Source organism: Xenopus tropicalis, chromosome 3 (genome assembly GCF_000004195.4).
Source record: "Xenopus tropicalis strain Nigerian chromosome 3, UCB_Xtro_10.0, whole genome shotgun sequence".
NCBI classification, from domain to species: Eukaryota; Metazoa; Chordata; class Amphibia; order Anura; family Pipidae; genus Xenopus; species Xenopus tropicalis.
In genome coordinates, this window is record NC_030679.2 from 148,372,161 (window position 1) to 148,399,733 (window position 27,573).

Genomic DNA, 27,573 nt, shown 5'->3' on the forward strand with positions numbered 1-27,573 from the left:
TTTGTGCAATATTTTTCCTCCATATCACTATGAGCTCCATAAACAGCTGCAATCAGACCAAAATCACACAATTTCTTCTTTTGGGATTTCATGGTCCTCAAATCCTTAGGATCTCTCTCTTTTATATATTTCTATTGATATACATTATGGCATTGGGTGGGAACCTCTTGATAGTTGCTTTGTATCTAGGAAGTCACCACCTTAGGTCTCCCATGTATTTCTTCCTGAGTAATCTCTCCATAACGGATATCTTGCTCTCTACAAATGTTGGCCCCAACTTGCTCAGTGCCTTAATAAATGATGGAAAGCTCATGTCTGTCCCTGCTTGTGTTACTCAGTTCTTTACTTCTGGTGTCTTCACTGGAGTTGAGTGCCTCCTACTCAATGTTATGGCTTATGACCGATACCTGGCCATCTGCAAACCATTGCACTATGTCACCATAATGACCAATAAGCATTGTCTCCATCTTGTGATTTGGTCTTGGGTAGAAGTTGCAGTCATTAGTTTGTTTGCTGCTACTGCAACCTCACACTCAGGATTCTGCGGATGCAATACCCTAGACTACATTTATTGTGATTATCTCCCTCTTCTTGAAGTTTCATGTGATGATGTCTCTATCTTAGAAAGGGTGATCCCTGTGGTGACTATACCTGTGGTTGTGCTACCTTTTTTATTCATCCTTACAACATATGTCTGTATCTTCAACTCCATCTTCAGGATCTCATCCAACACTGGGAGGCAGAAAGCCTTCTCCACCTGTAGCTCCCACCTCACAGTGGTCTGCACATATTATGGGATTCTCTGTGCTAAATATATAGTCCCATCCAAAGGGCCATCTTTAAACATGAATAAAATTATCTCCCTTCTGTACATCATGGTTACCCCACTATTCAACCCCATCATATACAGCTTTAGGAACCAGGAGATCTGGGTGGCTTTGAGTAAATGGGTCACCTCACAAGATAACCTCCAGTTAATACAACCTCCTGGCCCAAGGGCAAGAGATAAGATTATATCCATGCATTAATAGTCAAATTTCTATTCAGAACATACTAGATTTAATCAGATTACACAGCAATGAATAATAGGCAGATTATACAGATAAGTACTTCAGTTGGCTGTACAAATCAACTGGCGTGAAGGCATCTAATGGTACACAGAGTGCTTCATATAAATGGCGCCCTGCCTTCCATCATTCTGACACACATGGGGGCAGGCATAGGGCACAGCGGTGGCCTCTGCTTACCATCGGGATCTGAAGAAACAGCAGATGACCACTTTCATCAAGGGCTCTGTAGATATTTTAAAACCCTTTGACCTCCTTCCATCGGGATCTGAAGAAACAGCAGATGACCACTTTCATCAAGGACTCTGTAGATATTATAAAACACTTTGACCTCCTTCCATCGGGATCTGAAGAAACAGCAGATGACCACTTTCATCAAGGGCTCTGTAGATATTATAAAACACTTTGACCTCCTTTCATCGGGATCTGAAGAAACAGCAGATGACCACTTTCATCAAGGACTCTGTAGATATTATAAAACACTTTGACCTCCTTCCATCGGGATCTGAAGAAACAGCAGATGACCCCTTTCATCAAGGGCTCTGTAGTTATTTTAAAACCCTTTGACCTCCTTCCATCGGGATCTGAAGAAACAGCAGATGACCACTTTCATCAAGGGCTCTGTAGATATTTTAAAACCATTTGACCTCCTTCCATCGGGATCTGAAGAAACAGCAGATGATCACTTTCATCAAGGACTCTGTAGATATTATAAAACACTTTGACCTCCTTCCATCGGGATCTGAAGAAACAGCAGATGACCACTTTCATCAACGGCTCTGTAGATATTATAAAACACTTTGACCTCCTTCCATCGGGATCTGAAGAAACAGCAGATGACCACTTTCATCAAGGGCTCTGTAGATATTTAAAAACACTTTGACCTCCTTCCATCTGGATCTGAAGAAACAGCAGATGACCACTTTCATCAAGGACTCTGTAGATATTTAAAAACACTTTGACCTCCTTCCATCGAGATCTGAAGAAACAGCAGATGACTTCTTTCATCAAGGGCTCTGTAGATATTTTAAAACACTTTGACCCCTGGCTTCCTTAATGAATTTACTGAAATCAAGAGAGAAACCCCTCTGCCAAAGATATTTCCTAACTGGATTTGTGACTGGTTGTCATCAAAACTGAGCACCGTGAAGTGACCCCAGAAAAACTGATGTGACACATGTCTAGGGCTTGGTAACCCCTCACCCCGACCACAGATGTACACAGGGGGCAATGTGGGTTGTTTGTTTAGGGGATGTAGAGCCCAAATATATTATTGCTGATGTGCCCAATGAGGATAGGTTACACTCACACAGAGGGCACCTTCTAAGATCTCCACCGCTTCAGGGCTGCTCCTTATGGCAAAATAATACCCCAAGGTAACTCCAACTCCCATGAGAGACATGAGAGATAGATTTTAGAGGAATAATGATTGAGAACAGAGATAATAGAAGGATGAAAAAAGGTTTTCCAAGGGAACAAAGGGAAAATGAAGGTCACGGCATAGGGGGTAACTCCATAGAGGGAAGGTATTGGCTGTTAAAGAGAATTGAATAGAGGAAAAGAGTAAAGGAGAGCAAAATATCAGAGTAGGTGATTTTTTCACTGTTTCAAACCCAGACAGCAAGTTCTGCTAAGTTTGCTGGCAAGACTTGAGGGGTCATTTATGACTATGGGGAAGGGGGTACAAGTTCAAGAGCATTAAGGGACACAAGAGCACGCCCCTTAGTGCTCATTTAGGAAGGTACTTGCACCCCCATGTGCACTGCTCAGATTGATGTTCAAGGCAGTGGTGGGTAGGGGGGCAGGAGATTAAGATGCCTACATGCCTGTCCCCTCCCAACCCTTTTGAATTGAGCACAACCTAACTTAGGCCCCACTCAAGTCAAAGCCCCTTAGTGCTCATTTAGGAAGGTACTTGCACCCCCATGTGCACTGCTCAGATTGATGTTCAAGGCAGTGGTGGGTAGGGGGTCAGGAGATTAAGATGCCTACATGCCTCTCCCCTCCCAACCCTTTTGAATTGAGCACAACCTAACTTAGGCCCCACTCAAGTCAAAGCACAGCCCATCAGTCTCTGAGGAGCACTTTGCCCACTGTGTTGGACACTCTACATGAGCCCTTTGAAGTTCATCTTATACTATTCTTTATCCTAGTCTAGGGAACAAGCCAACTCTGTGACTGAGGTATAGACTCTCCCACCTTCTGAAGTCTTGGACAATTTTATCTGTTGTTTCTGTTACATGCAAGGTGTATAATTATAAAAAAATATATGCTTTTAATAGGATGATAGGATAGGAAGCCCACAGCACATTTTGTAACAACCAAACATATTGCACCTAATTACCACTATAAGGGGGTACACCAACACCTCCTATGGTAAAATTATAGGGTATCATCCTCATCCGCAGCAAAAATGCCACATGACACTATTCTAATGTGGTTCAGTTACACAATCAAAGTTCTTTTCAACATCTAGACCAGGGGTCCCCCAACCTTTCTTACTCTGGAGCCACAGCCAAATAAAGGCTAAGATTGGCTATTAGGGGCCTCTATCAGCACACTATCAGCTTACAGGGGGCTTTATTTGGTAGGAAATCTTGTTTTTATTCAACCAAAACTTGCCCCTAAGTCAGGAATTCAAAAATAACTCCCTGGTTTGGGGGCACTGAGAGCAACATCCAAGGGGTTGGGGAGCAACATGTTGCCCGAGAGCCACTGGTTGGGGATCACTGATCTACACTGATTTCTGCTGGTAATTGTGAAAATGCACTTATTTTAATGACCCTAAAGTTCTGGATGGAGTACCTACCATTTTTATTCTGGAGATAAGATTTTGGAACAAGTGATTTTGATTCTTCTTGCGTACAGTTTCCAACCTGTAAAGTTCCACTGGCTCTGGAAAGTCAACTGACTTATTTTAGAAAAGGGTTGGTCGGAAATAGTGGTTGGAGTGGTTGGTGGAGGATTGGGTGGAGAGTTAAACTCCAGCTCTGTTAGAGTTTCTGGAAACCTTTGTGTGGAATAAGTCCAAGTAAAAGTTGAAAGGCAGAAAGGAGACCTTTAGGTGGAGATAGTGTTTAGTGGAGGATTGGTTAGAGTTAACTCCAGCTCTGTTAGAGTTTCTGAAAACCCTTGGGTGGAATAGGTCCAAGTAAAAGTTGAAAGGCAGAAAGGAGACCTTTAGTTGGAGATAGTGTTTGGTGGAGGATTGGTTGGAGTTAACTCCAGCTCTGTTACAGTTTCTGAAAACCCTTGGGTAGAATAAGTCCAAGTAAAGGTTTAAGGCAGAAAGGAGACCTTTAGGTGGAGATAGTGGTTGGTGGAGGATTGGTCGGAGTTAAACTCCAGCTCTGTTAGAGTTTCTGAAAACCCTTGGGTGGAATAAGTCCAAGTAAAGGTTTAAGGCAGAAAGGAGACCTTTAAGTGGAGATAGTGGTTGGTGGAGGATTGGTCAGAGTTAAACTCCAGCTCTGTTAGAGTTTCTGAAAACCCTTGGGTGGAATAAGTCCAAGTAAAGGTTTAAGGCAGAAAGGAGACCTTTACGTGGAGATAGTGGTTGGTGGAGGATTGGTCAGAGTTAAACTCCAGCTCTGTTAGAGTTTCTGAAAACCCTTGGGTGGAATAAGTCCAAGTAAAGGTTTAAGGCAGAAAGGAGACCTTTAGGTGGAGATAGTGGTTTGTGGAGGCGCTCTAAGAGCACAAGAGTGGACTAACAAGCTGATAAACTTGAGTATGAAAGGAGTATATGTATCAGTGTGTCAAAGTTATGTCTTGGACACCAGTTGGAAGTTGAGGTGTGAACGTAAATCTTATGTTCTTTTTCTTGGCTCAACTCCTTAGAGCCGGTAGTAGTAAGTCAGTGAGCCACACTCAGATGTAAAAGTTTTGGAGAGCCACACAAGCATCAAATAAGTTCTTTGGGGATGCCAAATAAGGGCTGTGATTGGCTATTTGGTAGCCCAATGTGGGCTGCTAGCCTGTAGGAGGTTCAAAACTATGTTTTTGAGCTTCCAAAACTTGTGTCCAAGCCAAAAATGTAAAAATGGCACCTATTTGAGGCCACTGGGAGCAACATCAAAGGGCATGGTGAGCAACATGTTGCCCCAAAGCTACTGGTTGGGGATCATAGTAGTAAGTGTTCCTGTTAGGGCCTGATTCCTATCATTACACTTTCCACTGAGCAGAACAATCAGGTTGGGCAGCCCTTACTAAAACCAAGAAAGCCCTCAGAACTTCTCCACCACTGAACAAAGCTTTACCCTTCATTAGGGGAACTGCCTGCTATTCTGGTAATAGAACCAAATGGATCTTTATGGGTAAGGTCAGAATGTCATATTATTATTATTACCCACAGAATTAGAGTTTTGAGCTCAGTTTTCCTTTTCTTACCACTAACGGGTCTCCTAAGGATTATCTTTCTTCCCAGAACTCCCCAAGGAACAATCTCAAACCTTTATATAGCAACTTCATTTGTGGAACATTGCGGCAAACTGCCGCTCCGTACAGTCTAGACCGACCTCTCAGCCCGTTCCTACCAACTCACCCTGGGGCAATCAAGCTGTAGACTAGACCAACATCTCACCCCTTTCCTACCAACTCACCCTGGGACAATCAAGCTGTAGACTAGACCAAGATCTCGAGTCAGCCCTTTCCTACCAACTCACCCCGGGACAATCAAGCTGTAGACTAGACCAAGATCTCGAGTCAGCCCTTTCCTACCAACTCACACTGGGGCAATCAAGTTGTAGAATAGACCAAGATCTTGAGTCAGCCCTTTCCTACCAACTCACCCTGGGGCAATCAAGCTGTAGGTATCAATATGCCTGAGATTTATTTCTGAGGCTACAGAAAGTGAGACCAAGGACTTAGTGTTTCATCATCAACTGACAAAAAGGCAAAACAATCCATCCTGGATATTATTTTATCTTTTCCTTCTAATAACTTAGCACTTGGGCATTTGACCAGGTACAATGTAGCTTTACTAAGAAATATGTGGAAACTTGTATATAGCGTATAGGGCAGAGGACCAGCCTGCAGGAACATTTGTATCCTTCTCATCACTGGAAGGTCTAAGTAACCCTACAGCAATAGATTCCATTTTGTTATAACCCAAGTTTATCTTGTGTTATTATTAGTGATTAGAGATCATTCCCATCAGTCCCTGCCCCAGTGCCCTACAATCTGAGGTCCCTGCCCAAGTCATTTGGTGGAATCCACAGATTGCCAGTCCAAGCCTGGAAGGAAATTGCATTGCTCAGTAATCTGCCAAGTGTACGTAATTCTGCTACAAATAACCTGCTAGTAATGGAGGCTCTAACTCTAACGGGTTCTCTTCTTCACAAGCTCGGGGACAGTACGGCTTTACCCATACCCAGTGGAGCTCTTTCTGTCATGAAACAGGGATGTTCAAGAATATTACTTTCCAGTTGTTTCCTCCATATCACTTTGAGTTCCATCAACAGCTGCAATCAGACCAAAATCACACAATTTCTTCTTTTGGGATTTCATGGTCCTCAGATTCTAAGGAACTGTCTCTTTTATCTCTGTCTGTTGATATACATGGTGGTGCTGGGTGGGAACCTCTTGATCATCGCTTTGTATTTGGGAAGCCACCACCTTAGGTCTCCCATGTATTTATTCCTGACTTATCTCTCCATAACTGATATCTTGCTCTCTACAAGTGTTGTCCCCAACTTGCTCAGTACCTTATTAAGTGATGGAAAGCTCATGTCTGTCTCTGCTTGTGTTACTCAGTTCTTTGCTTCTGGTTTCTTCACCGGAGGTGAGTGCCTCCTACTCACAGTTATGGCTTATGACCGATACCTGGCCATCTGCAAACCATTGCACTATGTCACCATAATGACCAATAAGCATTGTCTCCACCTTGTGATTTGGTCTTGGGTAGAAATTGCAGTCATTAGTGTGTCCGTGGCTACTGCAACCTCACACTCAGGGTTCTGTGGATGCAACACACTGGACCACATATATTGTGATTATCTTGCTCTTCTTGAAGTTTCATGTGCTGATGTCTCCTTCATAGAAAGTTTTATCCCAATTGTGAATTTACCCCTGGTTGTGCTACCTATTTTATTCATCCTTATAACTTATGTTTGTATCTTCCACTCCATCTTCAGGATCTCCTCCAACACTGGGAGGCAGAAAGCCTTCTCTACCTGTAGCTCCCACCTCACTGTGGTCTGCACATATTATGGGATTCTATTTGCTAAATATGCAGTTCCATCCAAAGGGCAGTCATTAAATGTGAATAAAATCATCTCCCTTCTGTATGTGATGGTTACCCCATTGTTCAACCCCATCATATACAGTTTTAGGAACCAGGAGATCTGGAGAGCTTTGAGCAAATGGATGTCCATCGGGTGCCCATGAAATACAGTCAATTTATAAATATGAATATTCACCAAACATTCACCCTTTGCTCTCACTGTATGATGTGCGTGGATGTACTCAGTGTCCCCCTGGCATAATATGATGGGGATAGCCTTACCCTTTGCTCCTACTGTATGATGTGCCTGGCTGTACTCAGTGTCCCCCTGGCATAATATGATGGGGATAGCCTTACCCTTTGCTCTCACTGTATGATGTGCCTGGCTGTACTCAGTGTCCCCCTGGCATAATATGATGGGGATAGCCGTACCCTTTGCTCTCACTGTATGATGTGCCTGGCTGTACTCAGTGTCCCCCTGGCATAATATGATGGGGATAGCCGTACCCTTTGCTCTCACTGTATGATGTGCCTGGCTGTACTCAGTGTCCCCCTGGCATAATATGATGGGGCTAGCCGTACCCTTTGCTCTCACTGTATGATGTGCCTGGCTGTACTCAGTGTCCCCCTGGCATAATATGATGGGGATAGCCGTACCCTTTGCTCTCACTGTATGATGTGCCTGGCTGTACTCAGTGTCCCCCTGGCATAATATGATGGGGATAGCCGTACCCTTTGCTCTCACTGTATGATGTGCCTGGCTGTACTCAGTGTCCCCCTGGCATAATATGATGGGGATAGCCGTACCCTTTGCTCTCACTGTATGATGTGCCTGACTGTACTCAGTGTCCCCCTGGCATAATATGATGGGGATAGCCGTACCCTTTGCTCTCACTGTATGATGTGCCTGACTGTACTCAGTGTCCCCCTGGCATAATATGATGGGGATAGCCATACCCTTTGCTCTCACTGTATGATGTGCCTGACTGTACTCAGTGTCCCACTGCCATAATATGATGGGGATAGCCCTACCCTTTGCTCTCACTGTATGATGTGCCTGACTGTACTCAGTGTCCCACTGCCATAATATGATGGGGATAGCCGTACCCTTTGCTCTCACTGTATGATGTGCCTGGCTGTACTCAGTGTCCCCCTGGCATAATATGATGGGGATAGCCTTACCCTTTGCTCCTACTGTGTAAGGTAATGGTGATACCAGTACTTACTGCTCTCACTGTGTAATATGCTTCCTTATAAAAAAAAGATCCCTTTGTAGTCATAATTAGAATTATCTATTCTCACTACAAATCCCATGCAGCTGGCTGACAGATTGTCCTGGGTTTTATAGTTCAGGAACAACCAGAAAGGCATTAGTTGGAGACACCTAAGCCCACAGCATAACAATATGTGTCTCAAAGCTCTCCATGGATGTGGAGAATATTTTGACTTGTAATTCTGTGACATTTAGTGGAACACAGATTTGTGAAATACAGAATTCATATATTTTAGCCATAGAATTCAAGTTTCTGTTTTGGGAGCCTGGGAAATGGGTTGACGTTGCATGCAGTACATACACATGGCCACCAGGTGTCAGCAGTATAGAGGAAATAGCTCCACTTCTGAAGGGTCACATTTTTGCAAAGTCCTATTTATAGAGGCTGTGGAAGTGGTTCTGCTGATAAGTCCGTATCTAAGAGCTGCGGCTCACAGGGAATTTTAATCTCAGGAACAACCACGGCAGTCACAGCTCCCTGAATCGCCCGTCATTGCTTCCTATTGAAATGCTCCATATAGGGCAGCCATACAGGCAGGCAAAGCTCAGAAAAGCCTAAATCTATGTCTGCCCGTCTGTCTGCCGTGGACTTTCCCTTTCCATTCAATTGGAGATAAGCAAAAGGCCTGTGCAGAACGTGGCCCCCCAAGAGACCGCTCCGCTAATCCGCTAATATCATGAAACGCTCAATCACAGGCTGAAATGCCAAACATATTTTCCAGTGTTTAAACTCACATTAGCTGCACCTTCCTCAGGCTTGGGCCCCAAGCCAATTAAGGAGAGCCTAGAGCCTGTGTAATCACTGGATATTCTGGGGCCCCTACGGAGGGGGCTGTTAGATTTCATGAACTCCACTTAACAATAGAAACATTTTTCCTTTGGACAATCACATGAGATAAGTTTTTTCTTGATAAGGACTTCAAAACCCCCAACCCCAATCCCAGAAGTAAGCAGGGGCATCGTGGTTGTTTGTTTAGGGGATGGAGAGCCAAAAACTATTTTTGTTGAGGTTAGGTTACACAGGGGGCATCTTCTAAGATCTCCTCTGCTTCAGGGTTGGGGTATAGTCTTCTCCTTATGGCAAAGTCAACCCCTAAGGTCACTCCAGCTCTTATTCCAGAATAGAGACCAGAATAGGATGGGGGAGGAGGCACCTAACATTCACTGAAGCTTAAAGCCAACATACCAACTGGCACACAAAACATAATTAATTCTAAACATAGGGGACATTTTTTCAAAATTTTCAAAAAATTCTTCTCAACCTACCTTGACAAATGAAATTCTCTACATTTTCTTGAGCCATGACATTTTTTTTAAGAATTGCCCAAAGTTCCTATGGACTGTAAAACAACTCAAGAATTATTGAGTAAGTGGAGGGATAAAACAGATTAATATTCAAATGCACAGTGCCCATTGGCTTTACTGGACCTCAACAGGCTTGAGATTTGACTCATCCCTAATACACTATTCATAAATCTGCCCTTTAGTGTCAGAGTCAGTCCCATGTCACTTGGCCGAGGCCACTGTTGGTCTACACCAGGTGTCCTCAACCTTCTTTACCCATGAAAAAGGTAGGGAGCAACACAAGGATTAAAAAAGATCCTAGGGGTGCCCAATAAGGCTATTATTGATTGGTTGTGATTGGTTACTTGATAGCCTTATGTGGACTGGCAGACTACAGGAGGATCTGTTTGGCAGAAATTCAAAAATAGGCACATTATTTTGAGGCTACTGGGAGCATCATCCAAGGTTTTGATGAGCAACATGTTCCTCGGCTTTGGATCACTGTTGGGAGATCATTCTAGCTTAACAGCCTAAAACAGAAAACTTTGTTGACCACCAAGGCCCATCAGAACATATAGAGATCTTGGAGCAATCAGGGTGGTGGGGAAGAGGGAACTTTTTTCAGCAATACAACTAATTCATTCATTTGGCCAAAATGCACAATATTGAGTCAATTGACCCAAAAACCATTGACCTAAAATGATTCTAATATGTGGTCTTCTACTTCTGCTAATTCTGTTTGCCTCTAGCCCTCATTGGTTTCCCCTCTTGATAATCTCTTCAGCAACCACTTTCTTATCACTCTCTGAACTGAACGCTTTAAATTAAATATTAGGCCTTGTTAATCATTAATTGCCCAACCAGAGCCTTCCAGGTTCCATCGAGAGTCGGGAAAGTGCCGCAATTTCACGCAGATTTTTTTAAAACGAGGTAGAAGCAGACAGAGAAAAATGTAGAAGAGGTTGTGAGGGGAGGTAACAGAAGGCAGGAAAAAAGTTTTTCCAAGGGAACAGATAAAAGAGATAGAAGGTAGCAGAGTAGGTCATTGGAAGCTCAAGAGACGTGAAAAAGAGAAAGGGAGAAAGACTAAAAATAGAAGAAGACATTTGAGAGTAGATATGAGTCTTTTTCACTGGATTTCGTCGCGGTTTCAAACCCAAGCACCAAGTTCCTCCCAACTGAACCTAGTGAACGACAGCCTAACACTGAGAAATGTGCAGATCCATGGTCCAGTACAGCTGATTGCCAATCGCCCCATTGTAGAGGAATGCATTGAGGATACTTTCCAGGAGAAACTGTCCCATCTAGGAGGGAAAGAGAATGTACTGCTGGTCGGAGAGGCTGGGTATGACAAGGACAAAAATGGTCCTTACCATGGGATTTTGCAAGAACTCTCCTTTGCACTGTTCCACTTGCCAGAACGAGGCCTGCCGCAGAAAAACGATCATGAGAATTGGAATCTAGAAGGAATGAAGGCTGGTTCAAGTTCTTCTCGTGCCCCATCCAGGATGTTGCAGTACCCAGTTGTTTTGGTAGTTTTCCGGGCTACATTCATTTTGGACTCTGCCAACACAAACCTTATCAGAGAAGTACTGAAAGACGTGAGGGTCAGAATCAAAGGATCAGGGTCGGCTCTGGTGGGAATTGTCTACAGCCAAGAAGAACTCGGCACAGAAGCAAAGTCAGTGTCCCAGATGAAGTTTGGACTCTTAATAGAACGGATTTTCCAGGGATACCTATGGGGGATTTGCTCCTACACCCGTGCCCGACCCGAAACTATCCTACAGGTAAAAAGGACTATCAAAGAGACACTGCAGGGCAAAATTGCAGGTAAGTGGACTGCTGCTGAAGAACTTATGCCTAAACTTATGCCTAACTATGCCTAAAAACTATAAAGATGACAGACAGTTACCATGATTAGAATCCGACTAGTGGTATTGTGCTATAACAGAACATCAATGTCCACTCAAACTTGAGGAACTGGCCTTTTAATATACTTGTCTGAAGTCTGACCTGCACTGTCTCTGCCAATCATGAAATCAAAGTTCACCTAAAACTAACTTTATTAACAGATAATGGATAACTCTCTCTCTTGAGAGAGTTGAAATGCCAAATTAAAGAGCACATGGACTCTTGTAACCAAACAACAGTTCAAAAATACTAAACTAAAGAGAGCAGGGGCCCCAGCAGTCATGGTAGTTGACATGCCAGGATGTAAAGCACAGGGCAGGGCGCAGGGACCCTCAGGGACCAAATGGTGGTTGATATGGCAGAATAAAGAGCGCAGGGACCCTCAGGAACCAAATGGTGCTGGATATGCCAGAATAAAGAGCGCAGGGACCCTCAGGAACCAAATAGTGCTGGATATGCCAGAATAAAGAGCACGGGGAGCCTCAGAAACCAAATGGTGCTGGATATGCCATAATAAAGTGTGCAGGGACCCTCAGGAACCAAATGGTAGTTGATATGCCATAATAAAGTGTGCAGGGACCCTCAGGAACCAAATGGTAGTTGATATGGCAGAATAAAGAGCGCAGGGACCCTCAGGAACCAAATGGTAGTTGATATGGTAGAATAAAGAGCGCAGGGACCCTCAGGAACCAAATGGTAGTTGATATGCCAGAATAAAGAGTGCAGGGACCCTCAGGAAGCAAATGGTGGTTGATATGGCAGAATAAAGAGCACAGGGACCCTCAGGAACCAAATAGTATTGGATATGCCAGAATAAAGAGCGCAGGAACCCTCAGGAACCAAATAGCGCTGTATATGCCAGAATAAAGAGCGCAGGAACCCTCAGGAACCAAATAGTGCTGTATATGGCAGAATAAAAAGCACAGGGACCCTCAGGAACCAAATGGTAGTTGTTATGGAAGAATAAAGAGCGCAGGGACCCTCAGGAACCAAATGGTAGTTGATATGCCAGAATAAAGAGCGCAGGGACCCTCAGGAACCAAATGGTAGTTGATATGGCAGAATAAAGAGCGCAGGGACCCTCAGGAACCAAATGGTAGTTGATATGGCAGAATAAAGTGCGCAGGAACCCTCAGGGACCAAATGGTAGTTGATATGACAGAATTAAGTGCGCAGGGACCCTCAGGAACCAAATGGTAGTTGATATGGCAAAATAAAGAGCACAGGGACCCTCAGGAACCAAATGGTAGTTGATATGACCGAATAAAGAGCGCAGAGACCCCCCAGGAACCAAATGGTAGTTGATATGCCAGAATAAAGAGCGCAGGGACCCTCAGGAACCAAATGATAGTTGATATGGCAAAATAAAGGACACAGGGACACTCTGGAACCAAATGGTAGTTGATATGGCAGAATAAAGAGCGCAGGGACCGTCAGGAACCAAATGGTAGTTGATATGCCAGAATAAAGAGCGCAGGGACCGTCAGGAACCAAATGGTAGTTGATATGGCAGAATAAAGAGCGCAGGGACCGTCAGGAACCAAATGGTGGTTGATATGGCAGAATAAAGAGTGCAAGGACCCTCAGGAACCAAATAGTAGTTGATATGGCAGAATAAAGAGCGCAGGAACCCTCAGGAACCAAATAGTGCTGTATATGGCAGAATAAAAAGCACAGGGACCCTCAGGAACCAAATGGTAGTTGTTATGGAAGAATAAAGAGCGCAGGGACCCTCAGGAACCAAATGGTAGTTGATATGGCAGAATAAAGAGCGCAGGGACACTCAGGGACCAAATGGTACTTGATATGACAGAATAAAGTGCGCAGGGACCCTCAGGAACCAAATGGTAGTTGATATGCCAGAATAAAGAGCACAGGGACCCTCAGGAACCAAATGATAGTTGATTTAGCAAAATAAAGGACACAGGGACACTCTGGAACCAAATGGTAGTTGATATGGCAGAATAAAGAGCGCAGGGACCGTCAGGAACCAAATGGTAGTTGATATGCCAGAATAAAGAGCGCAGGGACCCTCAGGAACCAAATGATAGTTGATATGGCAAAATAAAGGACACAGGGACCCTCAGGAACCAAATGATAGTTGATTTAGCAAAATAAAGGACACAGGGACACTCTGGAACCAAATGGTAGTTGATATGGCAGAATAAAGAGCGCAGGGACCGTCAGGAACCAAATGGTAGTTGATATGCCAGAATAAAGAGCGCAGGGACCCTCAGGAACCAAATGATAGTTGATATGGCAAAATAAAGGACACAGGGACACTCTGGAACCAAATGGTAGTTGATATGGCAGAATAAAGAGCGCAGGGACCGTCAGGAACCAAATGGTGGTTGATATGGCAGAATAAAGAGTGCAAGGACCCTCAGGAACCAAATGGTAGCTGATATGGCAGAATAAAGAGCGCAGGGACCCTCAGGAACCAAATGGTAGCTGATATGGCAGAATAAAGAGCGCAGGGACCCTCAGGAACCAAATGGTAGTTGATATGGCAGAATAAAGAGCGCAGGGACCCCCAGGAACCAAATGGTAGTTGATATGGCAGAATAAAGAGCGCAGGGACCCCCAGGAACCAAATGGTAGTTGATATGGCAGAATAAAGAGCTCAGGGACCCTCAGGAACCAAATGGTAGTTGATATGACAGAATAAAGAGCGCAGGGACCCCCAGGAACCAAATGGTAGTTGATATGGCAGAATAAAGAGCGCAGGGACCCTCAGGAACCAAATGGTAGTTGATATGGCAGAATAAAGAGCGCAGGGACCCCCAGGAACCAAATGGTAGCTGATATGGCAGAATAAAGAGCGCAGGGACCCTCAGGAACCAAATGGTAGCTGATATGGCAGAATAAAGAGCACAGGGACTCCTAGGAACCAAATGGTAGTTGATATTGCAGAATAAAGAGCGCAGGGACCCTGCTTATACATTGCCTTCTCCCCCATACACTCCCATTTACATCTGTGTTTATTTTCTGATCCTATCTGCACTTCCACCATCCCACCTCCCATTCTTTCCCTCACTGTTCCCAGAATTCTAACAACTCCCTGCATTCCTTCATGTCCCGCTATCAGCATGGTGCGAGAGTGTTTGCTAAGGAGGGACCTGCCTTAAATAAATAACTCCCCGACAAGTCGAATTGGGTTTAGATTTCTGAATAGGAAAACTCTGTGTCACTGTGAATAGCACAGGATTCATATCAGCTCCTATTGTGTCACAATACAGGGCTAAAGGACTGCCCAAAATGCCATCTGTGCAACTGTCACCCTACTGGACAGAAAACTCTTTGCTTTACAATATTTATTGTGCCCCCTATTATTCCAGGTCAGTACAAAGAAAATAATTCTGCTGATGCTTCTGAAATTGAAAGGTCCTTCAAAGCACTGGTATGTTGCCTGGGGGGCAAAGAACGATTTCTCCTTGTTGGAAATATCTGCTCCTCGGCCCAACCATCTCAACGAGCCGCCGTCTTCAAGGAGTTGTCAGAAGCCCTTTTTGAAGAACGTTCAGAACTTCACTATAGCCAAGGACAAGGAAGGATCAACAATGGACCCACTGAAATGTGCACCAAACTTCCAAAGCCAAAGCCATTCCCATACCCACTAATCCTTGTGGTCTTCCGCTCCACCTTTCTGAGAGAAGAAGCCAACAGGGTGCAGGTTAAGGAGATACTGATCGACATCAGGGGCAGATGTAACCAGTCTGACACGCAAGTGATCGGGGTGGTGTGCAGCTCAGAGAAGCTAGAGGAGGACATCTGGCTGGAGTGCCAAGCTCATCTGGACTCAGTGCTGCAACAGACTTTTAGAGGACCAGTTGGGGTCTGCTCCTTTGTGAGGTCCAGACCAGAATCGGTAGAAGGCATTAAGAGATGTGTGTGTAATTTGAAGGAGAGGACTTAAGAGAGTGTGTGTGGGTTGGATAGATGGGTGATGATCATTTGTTTGGAACTTGGGCAATGGTGTATGGAAATATGTATGAAGGTCAAAGCCCCCTGGAAATAAAGAACTTTTGTATTGATTTGTCAGCTATGAGTTGTGCCGCTTCTAGAGGTTGGTCTGGAATACATGCCTAAAGGCTGTACTCATACTGTGCCCATATGCCCCAAAATAGGCAACGGGCATCCATAATATAAAATTCCTATGGATAGAACTTACAAAGGAGTCTCTAGTAGAAACTGACGGCTACTCGTAGCCATTTCCAATTAATGACTCAACAAGTAACCAGTTGCATGAAGCCTGCTGAGATACCATTAAGAATGCTGGGAGGGTATAGAGGCTACTTTACCCTTGCCAACACCATACAGGTGATAGTCATGAGCAAATTGAAGGTCCACATGGTTCGTAAAGCTTCACCACTTCACACAGCTTCAGATGTTATAGCAAAAATGGTAGGAGGTATCACAGCACATCCCTGACTCTCACCCACAGGGGCTCTCCTTGCCCAATGGGTATTCAGGTTGGTACCCAGTATGGGTTCAGTTGACAGAAACTTATAATAAGGATCTTGCTACTCCTGACCCTGCCACTCTGGCCCTGTACTGGTGGAGGGCTGACCAGAGATGGGCATATCCTCTGAGGTTGGTATTCCTATGCCCTTGGTGTCAGCACTTATTCCCAAAATCAGCCAAAGAGAATTGGGGCAACTCTGCCCTTTCTTACAGTACCTTCTCAGGGCAATCCCCTCTTCTTGATTGATAATAAGGAACCACCTTCACTATGGGGATTACCTGTCCCATCATCTAATGAGCAAAGCCCCATCCATGGCATCTCCTGCTAGTCCAACCCAGGACCTCATAATCTCAAAGTCCTTGCTCTTCTATCTTAAATCCCTCTACCTGACAGAGACCTTGGTCTTTATGTGTGACAGTGGCTTCCAAAATCTAGGGATGGCCCCCCCAAGTGAGGCCCAGAGCAGTATCTGGGGAGAGGAGACCCAATGGACCGCTATGGTTAGATTTGAGAAGAATACCCTGCCCATGTAGATGCTCCTACAAGCTGAAGGTCACATTAAGAGGAGACATTTGGGCTAACCATGTACTTGCTGTTTTAGATATTATTGGAAATACAACTGAATGTAACAAGTCAGACACACAAGTGATTGGGCGACATATTTTTTACTCTATGTTCCCTCCGACATCTCCCTCCTGGCTCCTCCCACCCTGTGACCTTCTCCATTATTCAGAAGGATTTGCTCATAAGCCCTCGGCTGTATTTCTGGTCGGGTCACATTGCTCCCCGCCTCTTACTCACCCGCCCATCAAAGAATGTGGCTTTCCTGGCATTCTCAGCAAGAGCCATCTCACCTACTGCCCTTTGGGTCAACAATGTCTTAGCGCTGCACACTCCCCAAAAGTCCCCTTAAAGGACAAGTAAACGCCACACACAAAATGTAATAACTGAACAGCCTGTTTGAACCTGCCACCCCGGTTGTTCGGGGGTAATAGTAAGGCTGCAGCACCCCCTTAATCACCTTCTCCTCCTCTAACCCACTCGGCCCCTCCCTCAGGAATTTACTTTGGCCGTTGGCTACTGGGCATGCTCAGTTCTTCTGCTCAGATAACTAAACACACCCTCCTATCTAGCAGCCAATAAAACAACTTCTTATTCACATATTTTCTCATTTCTATACAGCGCTACGTCCATTGTACTAAAGGCTCAGTCCAATGGTTTGGACTGAGGTTTTATCTCCCCTCTGGGGAGGGGGCTGGGTGGGCTTAGGGTATAAGTATTAGTAGGTATTAGTGTATTAGTATTAGTGGGAGGGGTTGGTGCCCAGGTACCTGTGTATTAGTAGGGGGGGGTTGGTGCCCAGGTACCTGTGTATTAGTAGGGGGGGGGTTGGTGCCCAGGTACCTGTGTATTAGTAGGGGGGGTGCCCAGGTACCTGTGTATTAGTAGGGGGGGGTTGGTGCCCAGGTACCTGTGTATTAGTAGGGGGGTGCCCAGGTACCTGTATATTAGTAGGGGGGTGCCCAGGTACCTGTGTATTAGTAGGGGGGTGCCCAGGTACCTGTGTATTAGTAGGGGGGTGCCCAGGTACCTGTGTATTAGTAGGGGGTGCCCAGGTACCTGTGTATTAGTAGGGGGGGTGCCCAGGTAACCTGTGTATTAGTAGGGGGTGCCCAGGTACCTGTGTATTAGTAGGGGGGGGTGCCCAGGTACCTGTGTATTAGTAGGGGGGGGTGCCCAGGTACCTGTGTATTAGTAGGGGGGGTGCCCAGGTACCTGTGTATTAGTAGGGGTGTGTGCAGGTACCTGTGTATTAGTAGGGGGGGGTTGGTGCCCAGGTACCTGTGTATTAGTAGGGGGGGTGCCCAGGTACCTGTGTATTAGTAGGGGGGTGCCCAGGTACCTGTGTATTAGTAGGGGGGTGCCCAGGTACCTGTGTATTAGTAGGGGGGTGCCCAGGTACCTGTGTATTAGTAGGGGGTGCCCAGGTACCTGTGTATTAGTAGGGGGGTGCGCAGGTACCTGTGTATTAGTAGGGGGGGTGCCCAGGTACCTGTGTATTAGTAGGGGGGGGTGCCCAGGTACCTGTGTATTAGCAGGGGGGGTGCCCAGGTACCTGTGTATTAGCAGGGGGGGTGCCCAGGTACCTGTGTATTAGTAGGGGGGTGCCCAGGTACCTGTGTATTAGTAGGGGGGGGGGGTTGGTGCCCAGGTACCTGTGTATTAGTAGGGGGTGCCCAGGTACCTGTGTATTAGTAGGGGGGGTGCCCAGGTACCTGCTGTATTAGAGGGGGGGTGCGCAGGTACCTGTGTATTAGTAGCGGGGGGGGTGCCCAGGTACCTGTGTATTAGTAGGGGGGGGTGCCCAGGTACCTGTGTATTAGCAGGGGGGTGCCCAGGTACCTGTGTATTTAGTAGGGGGGTGCCCAGGTACCTGTGTATTAGTAGGGGGGGTGCCCAGGTACCTGTGTATTAGTAGGGGGGGTGCCAGGTTACCTGTGTATTAGTAGGGGGGGTGCCCAGGTACCTGTGTATTAGTAGGGAGGGTTGTGTGTGTGTTTCCTGCGCAGGGATTTGCCCAGAGAGTCAGTATAACACACACCCAGTGACTGGCTGGGCTGTAACTCCGCCCCTGTGTATATACAACTCCCAGCACATTAGCCGGGGCCCATAAAGAGCCCATTGTGTCAGGGGGACAGGGCAGGGAAGGGGTTAAAGGGGCAGCGCCCTGTTGTTACTGCAGAGCTGTGAGTGCGACTCCCACAGGGAGGGGAGACATGTGACCCACTCACTCACAGACTCACACTCACTCACATAGAGTCACACTCACTCATAGACTCACACTCACTCATAGACTCACACTCACTCACAGGGTCACACTCACTCACAGGGTCACACTCACTCACAGGGTCACACTCAGGAAACACTCAGAGGGCAGAAAGCTAAAGGTAAGTGTGTGTGTCTATTTACTAACTTGCCCAAGTACAGATTTACTAACACGGGTCAGACATTGGCACAAGAGCTTACAATCTAAAGCGGGCCAGGGGAACTGCAGCTCAGCAGCAGCTGTGGAGTCGGTGGCCCCCATTGCCCCCCCTGTATCTCTGCTCTCTAGGTGACAGTAGCCAGGACTGGGGAACTGATTTAAAGGGGAACTAAACCTAAAGAAAACTGTATCTGTTTGGCTTTTAATATTCTCTGCACTGCTGGTTCTGACTCCTGCTCAATGGTTTCAAGGTAATTGCCCCCCATAGAAACTGTATGGCAACCAGCTTGCAGCCCATTCTGGGCAATTTCCCAAGAGCCCCATCTGCCCCCCCAGTACAGATTCCTACCCAGTAACCTGACCCGGTGGGATCGGTGGGGCTGCGGTGCTTCGGGGGCCCACTCTGAGATCCGGTAGAACCGGTTCCTTTCTATAGGGTCCTGAGGGATTTCTGTCCCTGCCAGCTGGCGTATGGATTCCAGCGCATAGAGTTAACCAAAGGGTTAACCTTGGAACTTCATTAGTTATATATTTAATGTTAATTTGTATAATTGAACTAGAAATGCTGCGGGGGGGGGGGGTGCAATATGCAGCCAATGGGGCTGTAGCTCCCTATGGGGAGGGTGCGAGGGGTTAACAGAACAGAGTGTTTATGGCTGATTGTGTATTAATGGAATTATTTCTCCTGGCCACTAGGGGGCAGGGCCCTATACACTGTAATGGGCTATTGGCTCCGTGCAAACTATACTGTTGGGGATTAGGGGACAGTTTGATCTGCAGTTGTGATCATTGGGTAAAGGGGTAGGGCAGGGGTTAATTAACCCTTCAGGTTCACATTTACCTGGAGATGGGCAATTCTTAGCAACTTTTCAATTGGTCTTCATTATTTATTTGTTATAGTTTTTGAATTATTCGCCTTATTCCAATGCTTTTTAAATGGGGGTCACTGACCCCGGCAGCCAAACCCTATTGCTCTGTGAGGCTCCAGTTTTATTGTTATTGTTACTTTTTATTCCTTATCTTTCTATTCAGCCCCTCCCCTATTCATATACCTGTCTCTCATACAAACCACTCCCTGGTTGCTAAGGTAACTTGGACCCTAGCAACCAGATAGCTGCTAAAAACGTCAAACAGGGGAGCTGCTGAGCTAAAAATGAAATAACACATTGAGGAGAAGGAAGGGGGTTTCCGGGTTCTGTGTGGGGAGGAAGGAGTTAATAGGCACTCAAAGGGTTAATAGACAATGGGGGCAAGTAAAAGGTTAACCCAGCACAGCTGCCATTGAGCTCAGTGGGGTTGGGGTGAGGGCAGCAGGGCCCATATCCATTCCAGGCTCCACTCTGACCCCAAAGCAGGTCAGTGACCCCCTGGGGGGCAAAAGGGGGGGCATTCATTGCAGGATAAAGAAAGGAATGTGCAGCCCTAATCCGGAACGTTCTCAGGATCTGCCCCCCTGTGTGGCACAAATGTAACACAAGGAGTGTATAGATATATCCGTGTATGCGCCCGTGTATATAGGGGGAGTGTATAGATATATCTGTGTATGCGCCCGTGTATATACGGGGAGTGTATAGATATATCCGTGTATGAGCCCGTGTATATAGGGGGAGTGTATAGATATATCCGTGTATGCGCCCGTGTATATACGGGGAGTGTATAGATATATCCGTGTATGAGCCCGTGTATATAGGGGGAGTGTATAGATATATCTGTGTATGCGCCTGTGTATATACGGGGAGTGTATAGATATATCCGTGTATGAGCCCGTGTATATACGGGGAGTGTATAGATATATCCGTGTATGAGCCCGTGTATATAGGGGGAGTGTATAGATATATCCGTGTATGCGCCCGTGTATATACAGGGAGTGTATAGATATATCCGTGTATGAGCCCGTGTATATAGGGGGAGTGTATAGATATATCCGTGTATGCGCCCGTGTATATACGGGGAGTGTATAGATATATCCGTGTATGAGCCCGTGTATATAGGGGGAGTGTATAGATATATCTGTGTATGCGCCTGTGTATATACGGGGAGTGTATAGATATATCCGTGTATGAGCCCGTGTATATACGGGGAGTGTATAGATATATCCGTGTATGAGCCCGTGTATATAGGGGGAGTGTATAGATATATCCGTGTATGCGCCCGTGTATATAGGGGGAGTGTATAGATATATCCGTGTATGCGCCCGTGTATATACAGGGAGTGTATAGATATATCCGTGTATGCGCCTGTGTATATACGGGGAGTGTATAGATATATCCGTGTATGCGCCTGTGTATATAGGGGGAGTGTATAGATATATCCGTGTATGCGCCCGTGTATATAGGGGGAGTGTATAGATATATCCGTGTATGCGCCCGTGTATATACAGGGAGTGTATAGATATATCCGTGTATGCGCCCGTGTATATACAGGGAGTGTATAGATATATCCGTGTATGCGCCTGTGTATATACGGGGAGTGTATAGATATATCCGTGTATGCGCCCGTGTATATACAGGGAGTGTTTATAATGGGGAGGGGGAGGTATGAGAGGTATGAGAGAAATGCAGAGGTTTCTACAGTCGCAACTGCCCAGTCTTGTACTGAGAGACTCACAGCAACAGGGTGCGGGGTGCATAGAATATCCTCTTGCTCTGTCCGTCTGTCCGTCTGTCCCTCTGTCCGTCTGTCCTTCTGTCTGTCTGATCTCTGGTTATTATTGGCAGGATGGGGGTGAAGGCGCTGAAGTGTTTCCCTTGGTATGGAAGAAGGAAGGAAAGAAAAAGGAAGAAGAGTGATGAGGGTGAGCAGGGTAAGTATGAGTGAGGGGGTGAGTATGAGTGGGGAGGGTGAGTATGAGTGAGGGGGTGAGTATGAGTGGGGAGGGTGAGTATGAGTGAGGGGGTGAGTATGAGGGAGGGGTGAATATGAGTGAGGAGGGATACAGGTGAGTGTGCATAGAGGCCAGAGAGGGGGTTTATCTATAGATAGAAATGCTGTAGGGCAAGAGGCTGATGGGACTGAGACACAGAGATGTGTAGAAAGAGTGGGGGGGCGATCCCCCTGAGAGGGGGACAAAGGGGACACCAGTCAGGGACAGAAGGGAATGTAGGCGAGCCCGGGAGGGAGGGTAGGCGAGCGCGGGAGGGAGGGTAGGCGAGCGCGGGGGGGAGGGTAGGCGAGCGCGGGTGGGAGGGTAGGCGAGCGCGGGAGGGAGGGTAGGCGAGCGCGGGTGGGAGGGTAGGCGAGCGCGGGTGGGAGGGTAGGCGAGCGCGGGTGGGAGGGTAGGCGAGCGCGGGAGGGAGGGAGGGTAGGCGAGCGCGGGTGGAGGGTAGGCGAGCGCGGGTGGGAGGGTAGGCGAGCGCGGGTGGAGGGTAGGCGAGCGCGGGTGGGAGGGTAGGCGAGCGCGGGTGGGAGGGTAGGCGAGCGCGGGTGGGAGGGTAGGCGAGCGCGGGTGGGAGGGTAGGCGAGCGCGGGAGGAGGGTAGGCGAGCCCGGAGGGAGGGTAGGCGAGCGCGGGAGGAGGGTAGGCGAGCGCGGGAGGGAGGGTAGGCGAGCGCGGGGAGGAGGGTAGGAGAGCGCGGGTGGAGGGTAGGCGAGCGCGGGAGGAGGGTAGGCGAGCGCGGGAGGGAGGGTAGGCGAGCGCGGGTGGGAGGGTAGGCGAGCGCGGGTGGGAGGGTAGGCGAGCGCGGGAGGGAGGGTAGGCGAGCGCGGGAGGGAGGGTAGGCGAGCGCGGGAGGGAGGGTAGGCGAGCGCGGGAGGGAGGGTAGGCGAGCGCGGGAGGGTAGGCGAGCGCGGGAGGTAGGCGAGCGCGGGAGGGTAGGAGAGCGCGGGAGGGTAGGTGAGTGTGGGAGGGAGGGAGGGTAGGCGAGCGCGGGAGGGAGGGTAGGAGTGCGCGGGAGGGAGGGTAGGTGAGTGCGGGAGGGAGAGTAGGCAAGCGCGGGAGGGAGGGTAGGAGAGCGCGGGAGGGTAGGCAAGCGCGGGAGGGAGGGTAGGAGAGCGCGGGAGGGAGGGTAGGAGAGCGCGGGAGGGAGGGTAGGAGAGCGCGGGAGGGAGGGTAGGAGAGCGCGGGAGAGAGAGTAGGCGAGCGCGGGAGGGAGGGTAGGCGAGCGCGGGAGGGTAGGAGAGTGCTGGAGGGTAGGTGAGTGCGGGAGGGAGGGTAGGTGAGTGGTTGGTTGTAGGAAATGCTGAGGTGGGGTTAGCAATGGAGTTGACCTGGCAAGAGGTGGGTAAATGGTGAGAACATGGGGAGGGGCATGTAGAGGGGCAGTGCATGTAGAGGGGCGGTGCCAGATGCAGAGGGAGTGGTTGCCACCTGGCTACTGTCACTGGCCCAGCTGGTACAAACTTCATACCCAGGGTATTCATTGGGGAAACAAGTTCCCAGGGGGGCGGCCATTTTGTCCAGAGAAGGAGACACCCTCATTGGTGGCAGGAGCAGGAAAGGCAACGATTACGTTGGGTTTGAGGTGGAGCAGAATGAGCGGCTGTAGATGATGGGTGGGGTCACCGAGCCTACTAAAGACTTGGGTAGCATGGAGGTGGGTGATTTGAAGGCCACTTACATCTCCACTTTTTTCTTCCCAACCAGAACCTCCTTCTCCTCCCTCACCTCCATCCCCCTCATCCTCTGGCCACAAGCCCAGTCTCCGCTCCACTCCCTCGGTGAACAGCGACACGGAGGCCCAGCAGAGTAGGGCTTACTTCAGTGGCAAGGCCAGGGTGTCCTTCCGCCACCAGATGGACTCGACCATGTCCGCTAACGACTCCACCTTCTGACGTTGGAATGAGCCAAACTCTCTCTGAACGTCGTTACAGGGGGGTTCCTGCTTCCTGAGCCAATCAACCGTAGGACCTTCTGAGACACCTTCTCAAGTGAGGCTTCTAGTGAGTTCCACCATCGGAGCCTCAACTCCATCTTCTGCCCCTCGAGTGTTACATTGCATTGGGACATATATGAGCCTCAAGAACAAATACTCTCCGACCCCAATGGGGGACCTTAATGCACCCACCTTCTGAACCGAGCTTACAAATGGACCTACCTACTTCCAGTTGGAACTGTCCATAACCAAGTTGGACCTCTGGTAAATACAAATGGGGAGCAAATGGACTTCTCATTGTAAGTCTATAAATGGATGTAGCAAGTGTAACCTCCTGTGCCTTAACGAGGGGCAGAAAGACCCTCCCCAACAAAGCCATTCTGAGTCTCAGCTGCTCCTCACATGGTGACCCTCTATCCTATCAAACTCCGCCTTCTGATCCTCCAACCTGCACATCTACCTAACGTTCTAACCCCTAGGGCTTGATAACTGCATACTCTAACCCCCAAGCCTTGACTACTCCATACTCTAACCCCCAAGCCTTGACTACTCCATACTCTAACCCCCAAGCCTTGATAACTCCATACTCTAACCCGCAAGTCTTGATAACTCAATATTCTTCTAACCTCCAGGTCTCCAAGTAACTCCACATAACCTTTTAACCTTCAAGATGTGATAGCTCCATTGTGCTAACCCCCGAGCCCTTGCCCAAGGGTATGGCCACCTTAACTCCACGTTCTAATCTACAAGCCCTCCGACTTCTCCTACCCCCTTCATTACAATGTGATGGTTTGGCCCAAGGGTTTGGCCACCTTAACTCCACGTTCTAATCTCCAAGCCCTCCGACTTCTCCTACCCCCTTCATTACAATGTGATGGTTTGGCCCAAGGGTTTGGCCACCTTAACTCCACGTTCTAATCTCCAAGCCCTCCGACTTCTCCAACCCCCTTCATTGCAATGCGATGGTTTGGCCCATGGGTATGGCCACCTCAACTCCACGTTCTAATCTTCAATCCCAGATAAGTCCGCTTCCAGGGATCAGCCCTGGATAATTCCATTCTGCACAACAATCCGGGCTAATGAAATCGCATTCCAACACGGAGACGTGAGCAGCAACATGTGGCCCTTGGTGTTGACGACAAACAAAGCCACATTCTGATGGGAGGCCTCCCCACCAATGCCAGCGTGTGCTCCAAGCAAACATCTCAACGTTCCCTCCCTCGGAGCCCGATAACAAATTGGGTGAAGCCCTGAAATAGATTTGGGTGCTCAGACCTGCAGAACGACTCCTTGCCAGCTCCAGCTGCCAACCACTCATTAGCAGCCCGGCCTTCCAATAGCCCGCGATAAACACTGGCGGCTCCGCCCTCGAACCCATGGAAACATCACGTTCTGAGCCAATTTAATCGGGGACAGTAACTGCCTTCTCAGAAATAAACTCACCTTCTGTTCTATGTTAATGAGGCCTATCTATAGCTCCGCCTTCTAGGGATAAGTACTATAGCTCCGCCTTCCGATCCTCAACAGAACCTCATTTATGGACACAAAGCCCCTTCTCTACGGGCTGCCGAAAGCAAACGTTCTTCCTGAACTCATTAGCCACCGACGCTTACGGCTGGGCCCGGGCCAAGAGACTCCACCAATGAGCTGTTACTTTGCTGTTGCCCCGGGACCCCTCGTCAGGGTAAAGGCAATAAATATATGTCGATTTTTTTTTAATTAACGAGCTGCTTGTGGTTAATGTATTCACAAGGGGTTTCCCTTTCTTATTAAAGGGGAAGTTAACCTTTTTGTATGTTATAGAATGGACAATACTTTGCAATGTAAAGGATACTTTGTGGGCAGGGCTTGGGTGGATCAGGGGGTGTGGTCTTTCTTATTAGGCCCATTTTACTTACTGGCAGAGATCTACCAACCAGGGGGTCTGGGTGACCTGGGGGAGGGGGGGGCCTTGCTAACTTAGTACTTTGGGGTCCCATGGTTACTGATTGGTGCCCCTGCGTATTATTCCATGTCACCACTAAAGCTGGGGGGCACAGCCCCCCACTGCAGCTACACGGGGGCAGAAGGGCATAATCTCAACTAGCGGTAGGGCAAAAGGCCTGGTAAGTAGTATATAGGTAGGGCAATTATGGGTGCCCCCCCCCCCCATGGGTTCTGATCTCACTCCATTCACCCTTCTCCCAGATACCTCCCCCCCCCACCCATGGGTGCCATATCGCTCCCTTGTGCCCTACCTGCCATTCTCTCTCTCTTATGCACAGATCTGGTTGTTTATACGGGAGCTGCCATATTGTTTCTTATCAGTGAACTCTCACCCACTGACTTCTGTGTAACAGAACATTACTGGGTGCTGCCGTCAGTGGCGCCTACAGAGAGACATGGGTGCAGGAGGAGAGGCACCCCGGGGTGCAATGGAGAAACCGGACTAGTCAGTTGGGATTTACCAATAGAAAAAAAGAAAGCAAACGTATGTAACCTCTATGCAAAGATACAGCCCTCCTCATAAGATCGCCACCTAGTGGACAGTATTGCACTGCAACTGGAACTGAAAGCCAATTTAACAACACTGACATCCAGTGGTCGTGTCTAGTATTGCAGCAACATTATATTACTGGCAGAAATCATACAGAACCCCTCAGTGACTGCTAATATCCTTATCATTTACAGTAGGGGGTACATTATCCCTTATAATACATGAGTGATACTCAGAGTTCCCTGTATAACTCAGCCTGCAGCCTTGTGCCTTTATATGGGCACAGAACCCCTCAGTGACTGCTAATATCCTTATCATTTACAGTAGGGGGTACATTATCCCTTATAATACATGAGTGATACTCAGAGTTCCCTGTATAACTCAGCCTGCAGCCTTGTGCCTTTATATGGGGGGCACAGAACCCCTCAGTGACTGCTAATATCCTTATCATTTACAGTAGGGGGTACATTATCCCTTATAATACATGAGTGATACTCAGAGTTCCCTGTATAACTCAGCCTGCAGCCTTGTGCCTTTATATGGGCACAGAACCCCTCAGTGACTGCTAATATCCTTATCATTTACAGTAGGGGGTACATTATCCCTTATAATACATGAGTGATACTCAGAGTTCCCTGTATAACTCAGCCTGCAGCCTTGTGCCTTTATATGGGGGGCACAGAACCCCTCAGTGACTGCTAATATCCTTATCATTTACAGTAGGGGGTACATTATCCCTTATAATACATGAGTGATACTCAGAGTTCCCTGTATAACTCAGCATTTTGCCTTGTGCCTTTATATGGGCACAGAACCCCTCAGTGACTGCTAATATCCTTATCATTTACAGTAGGGGGTACATTATACCTTATAATACATGAGTGATACTCAGAGTTCCCTGTATAACTCAGCCTGCAGCCTTGTGCCTTTATATGGGCACAGAACCCCTCAGTGACTGCTAATATCCTTATCATTTACAGTAGGGGGTACATTATCCCTTATAATACATGAGTGATACTCAGAGTTCCCTGTATAACTCAGCCTGCAGCCTTGTGCCTTTATATGGGGGACACAGAAC

General features: G+C 47.6%; 2 protein-coding genes across 5 annotated transcripts; both read left to right on the forward strand.

The window, feature by feature from the left end:
- The first annotated feature begins 10,280 nt into the window (after positions 1-10,280).
- Positions 10,281-15,789, forward strand: LOC100490786. The gene is made up of 2 exons (XM_002940667.5): positions 10,281-11,677; positions 15,097-15,789. The coding sequence occupies exons 1-2, from the start codon at positions 10,966-10,968 to the stop codon at positions 15,672-15,674; spliced, it is 1,290 nt and encodes a 429-aa protein (XP_002940713.2). The 5' UTR covers positions 10,281-10,965; the 3' UTR covers positions 15,675-15,789.
- Positions 15,790-18,903: 3,114 nt separating this feature from the next.
- On the forward strand, positions 18,904-25,742 carry LOC116409844. 4 transcript variants are annotated; one of them, XR_004222117.1, is made up of 3 exons: positions 18,904-19,171; positions 21,927-22,012; positions 23,791-25,742. XR_004222117.1 is itself a non-coding variant. In XM_031899571.1 (3 exons), exons 1-3 carry the CDS (start codon positions 21,656-21,658, stop codon positions 23,976-23,978), a joined length of 435 nt encoding a protein of 144 aa, XP_031755431.1. In that variant the 5' UTR covers positions 21,264-21,655; the 3' UTR covers positions 23,979-25,742. The 4 variants fall into 4 exon arrangements, 2 of the variants coding, with proteins under 2 accessions (XP_031755431.1, XP_031755430.1); XR_004222118.1 differs by lacking the exon at positions 18,904-19,171 and adding an exon at positions 20,301-20,564; XM_031899571.1 differs by lacking the exon at positions 18,904-19,171 and adding an exon at positions 21,264-21,825 and having other exon boundaries at positions 21,927-22,003.
- The last annotated feature ends 1,831 nt before the right edge of the window (positions 25,743-27,573 follow it).

What these genes read in the sequence shown, in the direction of transcription:
- LOC116409844 (XM_031899571.1), top strand. Translation starts at nt 21,656, where the DNA reads ATGCGCCTGTGTATATACGGGGAGTGTATAGATATATCCGTGTATGCG. An exon ending in GAGAGACTCACAGCAACAGG is followed by an intron (nt 21,826 to 21,926) that starts GTGCGGGGTGCA and finishes TATTATTGGCAG; the next exon opens with GATGGGGGTGAAGGCGCTGA. An exon ending in AAGGAAGAAGAGTGATGAGG is followed by an intron (nt 22,004 to 23,790) that starts GTGAGCAGGGTA and finishes CTTCCCAACCAG; the next exon opens with AACCTCCTTCTCCTCCCTCA.
- LOC100490786 (XM_002940667.5), top strand. Translation starts at nt 10,966, where the DNA reads ATGAGTCTTTTTCACTGGATTTCGTCGCGGTTTCAAACCCAAGCACCA. An exon ending in ACTGCAGGGCAAAATTGCAG is followed by an intron (nt 11,678 to 15,096) that starts GTAAGTGGACTG and finishes CTATTATTCCAG; the next exon opens with GTCAGTACAAAGAAAATAAT.